Here is a 14228-nt window from a genome sequence, read left to right as displayed (position 1 = left end):
ACACATGTGAGCTAGAGTAAAACACCACTAATTTGTACTATAAAAAAGGTGAGGGCGGGGAGAAGTCCCATCTGAGTCGGCATAAGAATAAACATTTGTTAATTGTAATAATAATGCCTTATTTATGCTATACAGTTACTTAGGTATGGCAGTGTGACAGATTCACCCACGATTTTATTCGTTCTTTAATATCAGCCCTGATGTGTCATTTTTGTAAGTGTGGGCCAAGACAGAAAATATAAGATGCCACAGACTTCTTTGAAGTTCAGCTCATATTGAAAGTTGTTTAAACGTCAGGATGATTTACTGCTGCAGGTCTCAGGGAACCAGCATGAAGAACTACAGAATGTTCGAAAACACATCCATTCCTGTTTCACCAAAATTTCCTGTTTTCTGCTACCTCATCCTGGCTTAAAAGTAGCTACCAATCCAAACTTCGATGGAAAACTGAAAGGTTTGTCTGTCTTTTAATGAATAGGTTTACATCATTAGTCCGATATAAAAATGTCATTTATCTGCTGGGCTTGTGACTGCTTGCTCATTCACTGACGTGAGGCTGACGATTAGGAATTGTCAGAATTGTGACTCCGGGGCTGGTGCAGGAGCGCCTCCGTGGCGAGCTGCGGGGTTCTGTGGCTGCTGACTGTGCACAGCGGGAGAAGAGGCTGAACCCCGCGTTCACTGGGGAGGCAGTAGCCCGCCCCTTCCTGCAGCGGTTCCTGCTCACCTCTGTGCATTGAGAAATGCTCCTTAATGTCTTCCTGTGTAAATTTTCTTATTTACATTAAAGGGGAAAAATATATGTCTATATTCCTGGGATGTTGCATTAAGTTATATAATAAGAGATTGAAATATTTCATAGTACTGAATTGAAGTCCTTTAAAACTGCCACTAAATAATTATAAATAATTTTAAATAATTATAAATTATTAAAAGCTCCACTAAAAAGGAGATCCTCTTCTGATTGAGGAACAGTATTTAAAAAACCAAAAGCACTAGAGTGTTTTTTAAATAGTATGTATTAATAGTATGTAATTCTCTCTTGAACAGAGGCGTGTCTAACATTTTAAGATTCCAAAGCAACTGAACTTGTTAAAGAGGAGAGTGGAGGTAGGATATGGGGGAAAAGAAATTAATCTTTCCTAATAGATAATCACCAGGCCTTTAGATGTTTGTTTTGTAGTTAATACAGGTAGCACAAAGACATTTCTGACTTTTTTACTTGTAAACCTCGCATTGAGCACACCACTAAAGTTCAAACATTTGCTTAATATACGGTGGCCTTTCTGCGTTGTGCCATACATTTTTCAGCACAGTTGTTCTGAAAGGCCTTTCAAGTTACTTTAAAAATATATATATATATTATTGATTTTTTTACAGAGAGGAAGGAGAGGAATAGAGAGCTAGAAACATCGATGAGAGACAAACATCGGTCAGCTGCCTCCTGCACACCCCCTACTGGGGATGTGCCCGCAACCAAGGTACATGCCCTTGACCGGAATCGAACCTGGGACCTTTCAGTCTGCAGACCGACGCTGTATCCACTGAGCCAAACCGGTTTTGGCTCAAGTTATTTTTTAATGAAAAACAACATAAGTTATATCCAGTTTCATAGAACTGGCAGTTTTGAAAAGCAAACCTATCCCCCCAACTCTCAAATCGATCCATAGTATATACTCTCAGATACTTTATATTTAGCTATGGCAGTTAATATCATAAATAGGTCCCAAAATTTTCAATCATCAGCTTTGATTTTATACATGTTTTAAATGATTTTACCTTTATATAACAGAACAAATAGAGTAGGCTATTAATGCATGGATTCCAGGATCCTACAATTTCACTGTCCCTTATGAATTCCAATCTATGAGTGAACACACTGACCTCTTGATACTATGCAATTACTTAATGGCTTCCCTGTGTTTTGAATAAATTACATAAAAAGAGGGCTTCCCACAAGGCCTCTCTTTCTTCTCTGGAGTTGGGAGCTGTAAACAGGCAGAGAAGGGACAGGCCTTCCACAATAGTCTCTTATTGGACAAAAGTACTCTGTTTCTGTGGAATACAGCTACAGTTTTTAAATTAACTGGCAGGTTTGCAATGAAAGATTTCAAGGAGAGAATTTAAGACAAATCATGAAGATTTGTAATAAATCTGTCCTCCAAACTGATTTACATTTAAAACATGTATTGACCCACACAATTGGTTTACAGTTACCCATAAGTTATGAGTTTATCAAAGTAGCTGGCCCGAGAGAGAGCAGTGAAAGGCAGCTTCAGTTTCCCACCGAACATTCCATCGTTATGAGGTTTGTAGAACAACTGCAGGATCCTGCTGTGTGCTGAAATGTCCTGCTGCCTGGTTCTCCTTGGGCATGTATTGGTTTTCCATCCCATCCTGAATCTTATAATTTGGTGTGATTTCTATCCAGGATGTCTTGTGTGCTGTTCTCCACAGAGCTGGCATCTGAGTGTTTGCCGCTGGGGAAGAAATGTCTCTGAATATAAAAACGTGCAAAAATGGTTCTTTGATAATAGTTTCTCGCACACTTTTCACACACAGAAATAACTTTCAAGTTCATTATTAATAGTAATAATTGTTATAATAACTATTTGTTCATGGTCCCTCACATTATTAAATTTATCTAGTTCCAGTCTTATTTAAAACTTAAAATACTATGATTAAATTTAATTGCTGTTAGTTTAATAACTTCCCACATAGGAAATCAAAAGGACCAAAAGCACTGAATTACATTCATTCATGCTACATTTAACCACTCCTCACCAAGTGCCTACAGAATGCCTCTCCTCCTATAGCAAATCCAATCTTTTAGTTACCTTTTTTGGAGGTTGCTCTGTGTTATAGTGCCCCAAGTGGAATGACCGAGTAACCACACCATATATTGTGGAGCTGCATTCTTAGCAGCTCAGGTAGGACTTCAGAAAGCATAACCAACACCATCGCAAGGTGATTGTTGTTAAAAAGTTGTTTCTAATGATTTATCAGAGTCAGGTAATCCTGAGAAAATATCTACCTTGGTTAATTGATGTAGCAGCACTACACCAATGCATCATGTCCTCATTTATTGTGACAGATAACCACTCTGGCCTAGTCCCTGAATTCCTAGCAAGGGTTTACTCTTGTGGAAGAAATTATTGAAGAAAAGATGAAAACAGAACACCATCTTGAATAATCATCTACCCACACATATTCATTGATTAGTTCAATGAGCCAAAGCTGATTAGTATACTTTTGTAATTTGATCTGAACTGGACTGCAGATGTTTTGGATTATGTACTTATCAGTGGCCTGGTGCACGAAAATTTTTTGCTCTGGGGGGGAGAAGGGAAGGTGTCCCTCAGGCCAGCCTGCCCCCTCTCACAGTCTGGGAGCCCTCACAGGATGTCCTACTGATGGCTTAAGCCCAGCCTGGCCTCCAATCCGGTATATGGATACTTTCTGAAGGCAGCACAGACTCCTTCCTTACTTCTTTCCTCCGTGGTTGGAGAAGAGGGGACCAAAAGGTGGAGACAGAACTGTGGCCAGGCCTGGGGCTTTTGTAGGCAGCAGAAAGAGAGAGAGGGCTGGGGAAAGCCTAGACATGGTTTCCTTCAATTGTCCTTTCTTCCGGGCCCCTCCCTCCGTTTTTTTCTTGTCGCGGTGGATGCTCAGGCCTCGGAGCTACGGGAGCCTAATGACGGTGGCGTTCAGCCGCTTCACTTCTCAGCTGAACGTACAGCCGCCTCACATTCCAGGCGGGGCTGTTTTCAAGTGGCTAAAGCGCTGGGAATTCACACCTCTCGGCCTTTCCACTCTCGGTTTCCTCCTTGGTTCTGTTGCAAACTTCACTGAGACACCGAAGCAGCTCTGCCCGGGTAGTTCTGTACCAGCCCCCCCCCCCCCCGGGCCCCGCCCGGCACTCTTCCTCGAGGTCTCCAGGTCCACAGTCTGCACTCGGGGAGGTCACCCAGATCCCGTTCCCCCGGGCAGGTGGGGCGGGGGGCGGGGGGCTAGCTTGGAGAGCTGGAGGAGGATGGCAGAGTAAGAGTTGGTATGAACCAGTGCCTGCTCAGCCAGACTTCCTAAGCTCCCCACCGGGCTCAGGCCAGGCCCCTTACCCACACCAGGAGGACCTGGCTGAGGTCCCCTCCCTGCACCCAGTGCCCTCCTCCCTGTTCTACAACTGTGGATGGGAGCAGCGTGCCCACTCTGGACCCTGCCAGCCCAGCAGGCAGTGGTGCGGGAAGTGTGGCCTAGGATGCCAGTGGTCACAAGCCTCCTCCCCTTCCTGAGTGTGGGGCTGGGTCACAGCAGCTCGCAGCTGCCCCTGGATGTTGTGCATGGAGACACCACTCGCTGCTGAGCCACCTTCCAGCCCGGAGGCTGGGGTGGCCTTCGGCTCCTGTTGGCCCACCGAAGCCAGACTTGGCTTGGCTGCCCGCCCCCGCCGCTCAAGGGCAGTGCGTGCCCCACGGTGTCATTACCCTCATGAATCACCACAATCTGGCCGTCCCGTCCCAAGAAGTGGCTGTCCCGATCGCCCTGGCTCACTCCCCGGTGCAGTCAGGCCTGCCCAGCGAGCATGTAGGCGGGAGCGGGCTGCTGAGAGGAGGGAGGAGGGATTGCGGGCCGGGGCGGAAGTGGGGGACTTGGCGATGTAAACACAGCCCCCACACCATGCCGGTGCCCCTGCCCAGTGCCGCGCTCTCGGGCCTGGGGTGGGAGTGAGGACCTGGGGCTGCGGCCTGGAGTGGCCGTCACTGGCTTGGAGTTGCAGCGGTCGGTCAGGGAGGATGGGGGGTGCCATGAGGCAGCCTCACACAAGCCCCTGCGGCAGGTCCCTGCCTCTCTCTCTTTCCAAGAGGTCAGCAGCTCAGCCCGCTCAGCATGCTGTGCGTGCAGCCTGGCATTTGATCAAGTCTTTGGTCATTTTGGATGTTATGGACACTGGCTCTTTATATATACAATACATATATAGTGTTCAACTAATACTGTTAGCAAGAGATAAATTATGTTCATATATTATGAATCCAAAATTGAAATACCTGGCATTGGTCTCAGTAGACCAAGGCTAATGCCATCTTCAGAACACATTTTAAATCCAAATATGCTTATTATTTTGATGATTACCACACTTGCCAATAAATTAGATGTATAGGAGTATCTTATTCCATTCCAATTTTATAAGGACATTGGGGGGAGGGTCTAAATACATGTTTTGAAAGTGATTTTAAAAATGGTTTTATATAGAGAAGGCCTTTTTAAATCTAATACAGAAATTCAGAAAAAATCATACATTATAGATATACCAGAGGCCTGGTGCACGAAATTCATGTACTGGAGTGGTGTCTCTCAGCCTAGCCTGCATCCTCTCCAATCTGGGACATCCCTCTCACAATCCAGGACTGCTGGCTCCTAACCACTCACCTGACTGCCTGATTGCCCCTAATCACTCTGCCTGCTGGCCTGATTATCCCCCAACTGCCCTCCCCTGCTAGCCCAGTGGCCCCAAATTGCCCTCCCCTGCTGGCCTGCTTCCCCCCAACTGTCCTCCCCTGACGCCTGGTTGCCCACAATTGCCCTCCCCTGCCGGCTATCTTGTGGTGCCATTTTGTGGCAGCCATCTTGTGACGATGTGCAGGCGACAATCTTGTGATGATGTGGAGCATCCATCTTGTGACAATGTGGGGGTGGCCATCTTGTGATGACATGAGGGCACGAGGGCCACCTAGGTTTTTATTAGTATAGATAGTAATATTCTACAGATGCAGAAAAAGCATGAAATCATTAGCAATAAAGAAACCTATTAGTATCAGTGAATACAGATACATAGCAGGCAACAAAACACAACCCACGAATCTTATAACACAATACAAATACCAGTATTGTATTTCAGTGAATACTAATAACTAAATAGCACACAATAACAAATACATTTGATTAAATCTATATATAATACAAACCAAAATAATAAGTAAAATTGGTACAGTGCAAAATAAATTCAAATAAACTCCTATACAGATAGTGATAAAGCATGAGCAGTAATTTCAAAGCTATACAAAAGGTGAAGCAAAATAAGTCTGAAGTATTTCTATCTGCTCATGCATGTCATAAAAGCAGAAAGCAAGAGAAGAGAAATATTAATTCTTATGTAAACTGGTATTGCAATGTATACTGGAGCTATAAAAACAAGAGGGAAAATGCAAACACAATTGTAAGGTTTTCATCTTTAGCCTTAAAACCTCGGATATCATCAATTCCAAAGTCTGAAAACTCAGTGACTCTGCTGAAATTCAGATTTAAAAAAATTATATGTAGCTATTGCATTTACTTAGGTATCAAGTCTCTGGACATATCTTGTTTTTTACATATATAATATGTATTTTTCTATATGTTTTGAAATATGAAATAATTTATGTTTCATGAATTATCAGTGATCAAAATACTTTTTTAAAGACCTATTTGCTGTGTTACTTTGCTAAGTCTCTAATGTTAAGATTAACCTAATGGTACGATAAATAACTCCAACTACCTCTGATCTCCTTGCTAAATTAGGTTGCCATGTTTTCTTGCCATGTTATTCTGAGTTTCACCACTAGAGGTAGCATCATCATCCCAATCTTTTTGAACTTCAGTTCCTAATTACACTATACCCACTATATACTTTTCATAAGGTGGGCACACTAAACCCAGAACAATTTTGAATATATTTTCTGGAGGGAATACATTTTACCAGCTGGTAAATATCTGACATTTCTCCCCATTTATGAGCCTATATATAAAATACTACAAAAAAGAATAAAGACAGAATACATGAAATGTTTATGTAAATAGGGTGTAAAATATATGAATAATGTTTAATATCAAGAAAGCTATTTTATAGGTGGGAGACAATATAAATGTGTGATGAAGTGGCGATAAGAAAGACCAGCAGTAGAAAGTCTGGGCAAGGTGGATCATCCACCCTAAGAAAAGTGGGTTCCAGGAGTTGTTTGGATGATAGGAAAGTGACAGCTTTATCACTGGGGGAGAAACAGGGGAAATCAAAGAATGTGTTATTGTATGGCCTGGAGAACCAGATAGAATTTTTAAAATAATTAATTTGCTTTTACTTGTAGAAATAGATGATGAATTCATCAAAAACTTGAAAATACTCATTCCTTGGCTACTTAGTCCTGAGAGCCTAGATGTTAAAGAGATCAATGGGAACAAAATCACTTGCCGAGGCCTGGTGGAGTACTTCAAGGTACTGCTCTCATTTCTAGCACATTTGTGAGTACTTATATTTGACATGTTTGGAATGCAGTTCCCACTTGAAGTGGTAACAACAAAAATTATTGACTGTAATATGGGGGCAAAAGTATGAGGAATCCATACAAATGATGAAAAATTATGAGATTCCCAAGAGGAATTTTTGAGGGAACTACTTTCCTGTCCCCTTTTCTCTAGAGGGAAATATATTTGAAATATGAATGTATCTAAGAATTGGAAATATCTTTTTTGGGGGGAGGGAGGTTTCCCAGGGTCCAAACTACATAGTCCTCAGCCATGATCTATACTGAATTTCACCTTCATTCTGAAGATTTTCTCAAAGGGGCTACACCTTTCCTTCCTACTGGAGAACTGGAGAACACGCTTCCATATTTCACACTATGCACCAAGGACCAATTTGAAGTAGAATTATTTTAAATTTGCATTTACCTATTTACCTCAGGTAGCACTGAGTACAATGCCTTTTTTTTTTTTTTTTAACCAACCCACAAATATAGTGAAGAATTTCAGTTACCAGTCTAATTTGTGTATTGGTGATCTAAAGACTAAATTATCAATTTTTAAAATCAACATTCTGTCATTTAAAATGCACTCATATACCTCCTGTGAGGTTACTGACCATCACTCTGAGCAATAAAGGATATGTTATTTATCTAAAAATTGAATTCTTTGCATAAGCTTAGAATTTAGTAGGAGATTCAGGACCCTTACACAATTCTGTTCCATGAAGTTTATGACATCAGCAGGTACAAATTCCTGTGGGTAACTGAAAAAAGAAAGGTTACTCTTAGAACAGGGATCTGAGAGAGTGTTTAGAGGAGGTAGAAGTGAGCTATGCCTTCGAGAGGAGTAGGGCTGGCAAGTGGAGATGCGTGAAAAGGGCCTTTCAGGAAAGGGGAACAAAAACTAAGAGGGAATTAAAGTATGAGAAAAAGATTAGTTCCTGAAACTGCCAAGACCTTATTTTTTTGATACTGTCAAGACTTTAGACTAGGGGTGTCGAACTCAATCAGAGAAGGGGCCAAAATCTAAAATCCAGCCTAAATCGCGGGCCGAATGGTTTACTGAACAGTCATAAACTGTCATTGTGATGGAAACGCAGCGTAGTGCAGTGATGACAGCGCGGTGCGGGCCACATTGCAAGGCCTGGCGGGACGGAGTTGGCCCGCGGGCCTTGTGTTTGACACATGTGCTTTAGACCTTAGAATACAATGTAACAGGATTATAGAAATATTGAATAGAATTACTTGAACATGAGTCTTTCTCTTTTTCTTTTTAGGCTTATATAAAGATTTATCAAGGTGAAGAATTACCACATCCTAAATCCATGTTACAGGTATTTATTCATCATGAGGCATGACACTTTAAAACATGCTGTCACAGCTAAGATTTCCTTAGCTTTATGCCATGCTATGCAAAAGATGTGCCTCAATCTGATTGTCAGAAATTATCAAATTAAAATAGTAGACAGAATGATTTATTAGATTATTTTTCTAATAACTGCCTATTTGTGTGTTCAGCTAAACATTTTCACATAAACATACAGCACCCTCACTTGTGCTGAGATACAAACACTTTATACCAAAGAGTTTTCATTCTCTTTGTACTATATTTGTTTAGAAAACAGACTCACACATGTAACAAGAAGTAGAAAAGTAGTTTTAAACAAGTGGTGAAACTGGCCTTTTCCTTACTTAAAAATTTTTTTTAAGTTCTTGATAGTTCCTTTTTGTTATCAGATACTCTGTTCTATCAGTATAGCAGTCCTTAAGTTTGCCATTATATATATATATTGCTATATATTATTTCCATGTTTTTGGGTTTATAGATTTCCCCCAACCCTCAGTCTGGTGAGAGGCTTAAAAATGTTGAGGGGGAAAAAATCTTCCAAATGAAAATTTATTTTATCAATAGAACTATGGTTTATTTATTCACTATATATATATATATATATATATATATATATATATGTATATTTTATTGATTTTTTACAGAGAGGAAGGGAGAAAGCTAGAGAGCTAGAAACGTCGATGAGAGAGAAACATCGACCAGCTGCCTCTTGCACACCCCCTACCGGGGATGTGCCCACAACCAACGTACATGCCCTTGACCGGAATCGAACCTGGGACCTTTCAGTCCGCAGACCAAAGCTCTACCACTGAGCCAAACCGGTTTTGGCTACTATATTTTTTTATTGATTTCAGAGAGGAAGGGAGAGGGAAAGAGAAAAGGAAACATCAGTGATAGAGAACCATTGATCAGCCGCCTCCTGCATGCCCCATTGTGGGGATTGAGCCCACAACTTGGGCAACATACCCCAACCAGGAATCGAAATGACCTCCTAGTCTACAGGTCAACTCTCAACCAGAGCCACACTGGCTGGGCAGAACTATGGTTTATTGAGTAAACATATATGTATTATATATTTTGAAATTTTAGTTTTACTAATTTTTAAAAATATATAGTAGAAATATTTCAATGATTTAAAATTATTTGATGATCTTGGGTTCTTGCACATTTCTTGCTTATGATGCTTATAAATGAGAACTGTCTGTGGAAATTAATATGAATCCCATTTTACATAACATTTTGTACTTTATCCAAAGGCCACAGCAGAAGCTAACAATTTAGCAGCCGTAGCAAATGCCAAGGATACATACAACAAAAAAATGGAAGAGGTAAGAATCAAATTATATTTTAAACAAAATTAGTATTTTTTCCATGAAATACTGATTTCATTCCTTTTTCTTCCACATTATACTGTATAAACATATAAAGAGGCAGCTTTGACTTATTCTTTTCCTGCCTATGTGTATTACATTTTTTTTGTATTCCTAAAATATTTTAAAAGAAACCAAGAAAAGAACACTATATATGCACAATTTTCAACATATTTTAAATGTTACTTCTATATTTAATAGATAATTTTTATTTTTGTCACACCTTCCCACCAATTTATAAGATTTAGTGGCTAAAATAACATGCTACCCTCTCCACTTCACCTCCCTTCTTTCCACAGTTTCAGAATTTCTATCTTAGCTATAAAAGCATGCTAGGAAAAAAGAAATTAAACTTTAAGGGCTAATATTTCTACATACCATATTTCCTTTTTTGTTTTAACAGTTTCAATGAGGATGGACCTAAAAATTATTGTGTATCTACTAATGTAATGGGTCTTTTTCCCCCCTGAAAATGTTGTAAAATTAAAATTACATTCCAAATTGGAGTCAAGAGAAATATATTAGTAGTATATGAAATGGTGTTTATGATATAACTAACGGGTAATTAGAATGAGAGTACCTTTTTATAGTTAAATCTCAAATAACCAAAGTGAATGGTAAAAATAACAGATTTCCCTTGTAACTTCTGAAGAAAACAGAAAATGTGATCCAAGAACATTTAATATATTTCCATCTAGTCTCTTGAAGAAAATACTGACTGGGCTCCATTGAAACAAAAATCAGTGAAACTGCAATATAAAGCTTTTAATGATTTTACTTTAGAGCTTTATAGCATTGCTCATTGTTTTAAATTAAACTTCATTTGTCAAAATTGTTTCGTGCACTTAGAAAAAATTTCCTGAAGGGACTAGTTTTCTTGAATTTAGATTCATTCTGTAAATGAACTCACTTTACAGTTCACTTTGTGTCATGCCTTTTCATCTTGGATTAAGTTATGGATATTCTTTCCCGTGTCAAAAATAAAATAAAAATTAAGAATGACTTTATATAAGTAACCTATAGAGCAACAGGCCCACTTATAATCACACCTGATAGTTATTAACTGTGGATATGTGGGTTGATAAAACATATGCAGACTTCTTGGTTATTATGTTCTAACAAATTTAAGTAAAAATGTTTAGTTGCTAATTTTACTCTGCATTGCATAAACAATACTTCTGCATCTAATACAGATTTGTGGTGGTGACAAACCATTTCTGGCCCCTAACGACCTGCAGACCAAACATCTGGAGCTTAAGGAAGAGTCTGTGAAGCTATTCCGAGGGGTGAAGAAGATGGGTGGGGAGGAATTTAGCCGGCGTTACCTGCAGCAGTTGGAGAATGAAATAGATGAACTTTATATGCAGTATATCAAGCACAATGATAGCAAAAATATCTTCCATGCAGCTCGTACTCCAGCCACACTGTTCGTTGTCATTTTTATCACATATGTGATTGCTGGTGTGACTGGGTTCATTGGTTTGGACATCATAGCTAGCCTATGCAATATGATAATGGGACTGACCCTTATCACCCTGTGCACCTGGGCATACATCCGGTACTCTGGAGAATACCGAGAGCTGGGAGCTGTAATAGACCAGGTGGCTGCAGCCTTGTGGGACCAGGTAGGAACACTTTACTTCTCTTTAACTAAATTCAGTACACATTTGATTGTCTATATTATATACAGGGCATTATGTTAAGATGTTGGAAATATACAGATGAACATGACTTAGGGGCCCAGTTTTCATGAACTTTAGAATATCTAAAGATGGCCAGATACAACCAACTAACTGTATAATGTGTGAAGTCCCAACAACTGTTTTCCAGTTAACAATTCAATATTTTTAAAAAATACATGGATTAGACAGTGATTTTATTTTTTTATCCTAAAAGAAAAAGTTGTTGAAGTATGAGAAAAGTTGTTTTTATTTAGCTGCTTGTGACTCTGTATGTTAGCCTTACTTCATACTTATGACCTATTTTATTATTTGACAAGCATTGGCTTTGTTAGGATTATATACAAATCACTAAATTAATTGTGTATCACTGTCTCTTTTAGTATCAACTCATAAAAGCAATATGATTACTTCAGATTATCTTTATTTGAACTAGGCATTAGCACCAGGCCATAGCATGAGTCCAGGTCAACCTCTTGATCAGCTGCTCATGGGTCAGTTAGTTGTTCTTTATGGCCCAATTAACCATAACTTAGGGAGTCAGGCTCACCATGGTCCATTGTTTAGATAATTGATTATGGAAAGGGGAAATCATTATATATACACCTAGAACAATAATCAACTCTTTATGTCATTCTGGAAGTATCCGTTAGTTACCTCATGAAAATTTAGGGGAATTTAGTGAAGCTAAAGTTGAGATTCTCCAGAAAATTTTGGAATTAAAACTTTTGAACATTTATGGTCTGTGTAAGTGTACTCTTCTCCCAGCATGAAGAGTATACTTACACGTACAATTTTAATGGATTTACCATGTGGCTTTGAAAAATCTAGTTGAGGTAAACTAATGGTAGCACTATGGGAAAAGAAAGAATGAAAGCCCTGGCCAGGTGGCTCACTTGGTTGGAGCATTGTCCTGTACACAAAAAGATTTGCAGGTTTGATCCCTGGTCAGGGAGTGTGTAGGAGGCAACTGATCGATGATTAGCTCTCACATCAATGTTTCTCTCTCTTTCTAAAAATCAATAAAAACATATTCTCAGGTGAGAATTACAAACAAAAAAAATTAAAAACTGGATCCTCTGAGCCACTTTCTCAAATAGCTCCTCAACCTCAAAAGATAGAAGAGGGGCTATTTGAGGAAAAAAAACAATGCCCTCCTAGAATATGATGCTAAAACCTATAAGGAATATCAAATTGGGGTTTTCAAAACATTTATGTAAATATGTTAATACAAACAAAAAATTTGCAGTATTTGTTCTTCTTTAAAAATATTTTTTTATTATTTCAGAGAGAAAAGAAGAGATAACCATCAATTGGCTGCCTCCTGCATTCCCCCTATGGGGAATCGAGCCCACAACCCGGGCATGTGCCCTTGACCGGAATCAAACCCGAGACCTTTAGTTCGCAGGCCAATGCTGTAACCACTGAGCAAAACCAGTTAGAGCCTATAATTGTTCTTAAATGCTCACAGATTAATAAAGTGAACAATGCTGAATATTGTAATGCTATTATTGAAACAGAATATATACTTTTCTTTTCTCCCTTTTAAACTGCCTTTGCTACAGGGAAGTACAAATGAGGTAAGTTAAATTTTTCTAAGAGCTTATATTTGAAAACATCATGACTTTTTTTTTATAAACCAATTATCCATTAAAGGATGACTAAATGTAGATTGGAAAATCTTTGATAACTACTGCTCCTATGTTCTCCTTGCATTTATAATTTTAATTGTGAATTTTTAACATAGTTTTAAAACAATATTTAATTTATTCCAGACATCATGTGATTTGAAATGCATAGGAAACATAAACACATGAATATTGGGAATATTTTATCTGTTTCCTAAATATGTAGATTTCAAAATTCCTATGTTTCAACACTGTATTTCTTCTTCTGAAGAATGAAACATGTACAGTTATGAATCTTGAGGAAACTTAACTACTGGACAGCACTTATTTAACTTTGGCTTTTGAGTGACAGTTACCTATAACTTTAAGCAGGTTCCAGGCCAAAAGTGTAGCATACCTTTCTTGGCATACCTCAGACATGACTTGTAAATTGGTGTTCATTTTTCCCACCACCCTTTCATTCTATTACTCTCCAATGTGCTAGGATGAAGCACATTGATTCTTAGATACCTTTGTGTCTAAGGGAAGAATCTAAGCTTTCAGGAGGGAATCATTTGTTACGTAAGAAAACTTATCTCTGAAGTCAGTTAGGTCATTGTGTTCAGGAAGCAAAAAACGTCCTGAACTGCAGAGACAACGCATAATTCTTTACTCAGTTTCTGCTGTTACATGTGACTGGATTATGTCCTGTAATCAAATAACAATGATAAACTTAATATTTAGAAGTCAATAAAGAATTATTTTATATAAAATTCAATAAAATAAATTCACTAAAGTAAAAACAAATTTCAATTTCACAAAGCAAACCCTAAGGAAAAAAATCTAAGCTTAAAAGAACAAGGATTAAACTGAATGTGTTAGAATCAGAATATAACAGAACTAGGACAATACCATATTGCACCAATATGCATTCATAGAACTGATGATGG

General features: G+C 38.9%; 1 protein-coding gene and 1 long non-coding RNA gene across 5 annotated transcripts in view; one reads left to right on the top strand and one right to left on the bottom strand.

The window, feature by feature from the left end:
- ATL1 (atlastin GTPase 1) overlaps positions 1-14228 on the top strand; it is a 53083-nt gene that overhangs the window by 37094 nt on the left and 1761 nt on the right. For 3 of the 4 annotated variants that reach the window (XM_045580948.1, XM_036437210.2, XM_045580956.1), the window contains 6 exons: positions 316-454; positions 7119-7246; positions 8552-8608; positions 9879-9950; positions 11186-11617; positions 13237-13251. In XM_045580948.1, the coding sequence (XP_045436904.1) occupies positions 316-454; positions 7119-7246; positions 8552-8608; positions 9879-9950; positions 11186-11617; positions 13237-13251 (843 nt within the window). The remainder of the gene's footprint in view (positions 1-315; positions 455-7118; positions 7247-8551; positions 8609-9878; positions 9951-11185; positions 11618-13236; positions 13252-14228) is intronic. The other variant, XM_036437220.2, reaches the window with a different exon arrangement.
- LOC123652240 lies at positions 8734-9501 on the bottom strand. The gene is made up of 2 exons (XR_006741470.1): positions 9455-9501; positions 8734-9206 (listed from the first exon to the last, which is right to left on the bottom strand). It is a non-coding gene; the product is annotated as an uncharacterized LOC123652240 (long non-coding RNA).

This window comes from Pipistrellus kuhlii, unplaced genomic scaffold (assembly GCF_014108245.1).
Source record: "Pipistrellus kuhlii isolate mPipKuh1 unplaced genomic scaffold, mPipKuh1.p scaffold_m20_p_1, whole genome shotgun sequence".
NCBI classification, from domain to species: domain Eukaryota; kingdom Metazoa; phylum Chordata; class Mammalia; order Chiroptera; family Vespertilionidae; genus Pipistrellus; species Pipistrellus kuhlii.
This window is presented reverse-complemented; position numbering and strand designations above follow the sequence as displayed.